Source organism: Saccostrea cucullata, unplaced genomic scaffold (genome assembly GCF_032062105.1).
Source record: "Saccostrea cucullata isolate Sc308-1 unplaced genomic scaffold, CSIRO_AGI_Scuc_v1 ctg3139, whole genome shotgun sequence".
NCBI classification, from domain to species: Eukaryota; Metazoa; Mollusca; class Bivalvia; order Ostreida; family Ostreidae; genus Saccostrea; species Saccostrea cuccullata.
This window is the reverse complement of record NW_026933714.1, coordinates 52,593-56,517: the sequence shown is the minus strand read 5'-3', so window position 1 is coordinate 56,517 and position 3,925 is coordinate 52,593. Positions and strand designations below refer to the sequence as shown.

The 3,925-nt window shown below is 33.7% G+C and overlaps 1 protein-coding gene across 1 annotated transcript; it reads right to left on the bottom strand.

Moving 5' to 3' along the window:
• Positions 1 to 338: 338 nt before the first annotated feature.
• LOC134239053 (uncharacterized) lies at positions 339 to 1,076 on the bottom strand. Its single transcript, XM_062721198.1, has one exon. The coding sequence runs from the start codon at positions 1,074 to 1,076 to the stop codon at positions 339 to 341; it is 738 nt and encodes a 245-aa protein (XP_062577182.1).
• Between the last annotated feature and the right edge of the window lie 2,849 nt (positions 1,077 to 3,925).

Here is a 3,925-nt window from a genome sequence, read left to right as displayed (position 1 = left end):
ATAAGAATTAAGTAGAAATTTGCTAAGTTTGAACCAAAAAATGAATTTACAATCTGTTTTCAAAATATTTACATGTTTTATAATATCGTCTCGTACTGCTATAACTAACCCACCAGATCTTCTATTTGATAATTTGTGTCTGTTTTTTATGGAAACTGTGTAGCCGGTTATGTGTACATGTACGAATCATCGGTTTTAGTTTCTGAAAGTCCGATTATGTCATACTTAGAGATGAAATCGTAAAACTCTGGATAATTAAGTCGTTGTTTCAATCCACAAACATTTAAGGATAGAATTTTCAGGGGTTTATCCCTGTCAGTTTGTTCTCCCGAGATTTCCTATGCCTGCTCAGGTGTAGATCCCTGTCGCTGACGTTTTAGTGCCTGGCGGTCGGTATTTTGCGGCGTGCTCTGTTGATCCATCGGTTGATAACTCGAGGTCGAATTCCAGGTGGGTAACGATTGTACAGGTGCGCTGATCGTGGATCCAGCTGATGGTATGTATTCTTTGCCGTCGATGTACAGAATGTCTTTCACAAGCTTGGCGCGCTTATGGTCTTTCAGTGCTTGCCGTAGGACCGGATAGAGTTTTCTTCTTTTTTCCTCGATCTCTGGAGGGAATTGCTCATTTACCCAAACATTACTGTGTTTTAATTTTTGTGGAGCTCGGCTGCGGATAAACTCTCTGTCTTTGTAAAACGTAAATTTTGCGACAATATATCTTGGGTGTTCGCTGAACACGTTCCATTTTCCCATTCTATGTGCACGTTCAAACGAGATTTCGTAATTTAGTCTATATTTCCTTTTAATAAAATCCTGAAGAACAGCTTCAGTATCCTCGAATCTCCGTTCTGGTATTCCTGAGAAAATAACATTGTCTCGCATTGAGCGCATTTTGAGATCTGTAACTGAGTTTTGTAGAGCCTCGTTAGCATCTGTCACAGCTTTTAACACATTTTCTGTGTGTTTTTGGGTACGAAGACATTGCTCTGTAGCTTTCACATTGCTCACAATTTGATTCTTGTTCGCCTCAGTTGCATCTTTGACTAAATCGAAGACATTTCCCAGTGCTTTCATATCTGTGTCAAAGTTTGGACATCATTCTTCACACTTGTTACTCTGTCATCAAGTTTTGATACTTGCGATTTTAACATATTCACAGACCCTTGTAATTCATTAAAGGAGGCCATTTTATTTTCAATAGCACTGAGTCTGGATTCGAGTGAATCACTCCTGTGTTGGATGTCCGTTAATTTACAGTTCATTTGGGTCAATAGGGTGTGTATAGAGGATAATGTGATTTGATTTTCTAGCTCTTTAGCATTGTCACATTCCGACTCTGGCTTGCCGTAAATTACAGAGTGGCTCTCTTTTAGAATATCAGATGTTTCAGACATTTTGGTACAGGATGACAAAGACAAAGACAGAATCGAAATCACATAGAGATAACAGGCACGGATCAACAACATGGAATGTACGTACGCGTGAATGTACGTGAACTGAACTCACAACTGAACTCACACTGGTTACACATAGCACAAGCAAATCACAAAGAAACTATCGATTTAACGTTGGATTTCACCAAAATTGTACTATAAATGTCTTCATCAATGAATATCACGTATTCTTGCACATTTTTTTTTATTCTTATGCACTAAAATGGTATAATTTTAAGAATTTCACCGGAGCCCAAGCTGAATCGACTTACCGATTCGATGACCTCTGACCTCTCCTTTACGGAGATTAATTTGATTTCAAAGTTTTTTTTTTAAATGAAAAGGGGCATTTATTTAAACAACAGTTGACATAAAAAGGGAAGTTCTTTTCAAGAAATTTTAGAATATAAGTTATTAACCTTTCATAAATAATGTTTATGAAACTGAGGGAGAGGAGACTATTTTTCATTTATTTAAAATCAGTGTAATAGAATGCTATTGAAAAGTAATCATGAATAACATGCCTTTTTAGAAAGTAATTTATTAAATTACCATTACTTGTAATTGAAAATTTGGTCAATTTCACATTACATGTACTTTTAATTACATCGAAATTTGTAATTAATTACAGTCAATTACCATTACACATTACCATTACCCCATGATACATGTATCATTTAGTTAAGACATAGAAACTTCATTCACGGTCATTGCATATCCATTGACCTACAGTACCGACAAGACCCAATCTGACACACAGCAATCCCGGGGACTGCTTCTGGGACCGCATAAGCTGTATCTCAGCGGTCCCAAAGCAGTACTAGAGCAGTCCCAGTGGTCCGAGAGAGCAGTCTCAGCAGTCCCAGAAAGCAGTGCCAGTTGCCGGGGTTTATTTATTTAATGGGATTAGCTAACTCAGAAATGAGATTTCGAATAAACAATGGAACTATAGAAAACAGTTGAAATTGATTCTGAGTAGTATACCAGTAATCCTTGCATGTATGCAAGGGTGATTTATGAACAGTACATGCATAGAAACAATTTTGAAATAATATTTATCGAAAGAATAAGGCTTTCACACTTTCATGTAAAAATTACAATAAACATGGATATTTAATCACAATTATCGGGTATATTACTAATTCAATTTCTTTTTTTCTTTTGTGATTGATACTGGTACCCTTATTTATTTATTTATACAGAGAATTAAAATTGATTGGATTATTTTTCACCAGAATTAGCTTTAAATAGATCTTATCATTATAGAGCATTGCTAATTTTCTATACTTTCGATATATGCTAATTTAATGGGGTCTTAAAAATTCATTGTTTATTTTTCAAAGTATTATATTTTTAACTTTTTTACATGCCAATTTAATTATCCTTAATTTCTCTATTTCCGTAATACTCAGTTTTAAGTTTTTTTATTTGTAAATATTTTGCATCTGTAATTCACAAGAATCGAACCCTAAGATTATGTACAAAATTAATTAATCCTGAAAGAAATTTATGCACATTCCATTTATCTTTTTTTTTGCATTACAATGTTTGAAATTAGGGTCATTGTTGACTAGCATGTTCAATGATGAGTAGCACTGATACACAAACCCAGGTAACATGCATTGATTTTCTGCCCTAAAGCAATTGAAACCACGTTGTTGATACAATAACATCTTATGAAAGTTAATCGACCAGGTGTAACACAAGCAAAACAAAGATTATAAAAGACCCGGTATTTATTTATCAAGATTATTATACTCTATTCATAACTTGATCATGAATTAAAAAAGAATTCATTAATAAATTCCCCAATAATTGTTCACATTATTTATGTTACGGAGGAATGGTAGTATAATTTTATTTCATGGTAACTTAATAAATTGTGAGATTTTATTTGAAGGTTGCATGGACTACTCTTTTTAACCTTGTACTTGTAAAAACATGCAGCTTTTTCAAAAAAAAAAATCTTATATCTAACTGTGATTTTGAATAGTGCAAAATTAATGCATATTTTGAGTACATAATTTTACATTTAACAATAATATGGGCCTAAATATAGATATTTCTTCTCAAAAAAACTGTAGTTTATTTTAGGGGAAAATTCTGACTTCCTTTTTTGACTACCATATAAGTGGAAATTTTAGCGAGACACAAATTTAGCGACCTGTCCTTAAAAATGGGTCTTTTTTTCTTTTTAGCGATAAGTAATTTTAGCGATTTTAAAACGTTGACCAAAGAAGCTATTGAAACTATACACGATTTCAAAAATTCGCGCACTCAAGTTACTTCCCTTTACTATGACGTCAGACGAGGAAGCTCTAATCGCTTGTATCATAGACCTAAAGCGAAAGAGTTATCAGTTTGATATCACAGGCCCAATCTTTACTTATTTTTCTTTTAATAAAAGATAATATAGCCCTTACCTTGTGTTTATTAGTAGGTAGGGTATATAATTCCTTATTTAAAGAAAAATAAGTAACGTCAGGTGCC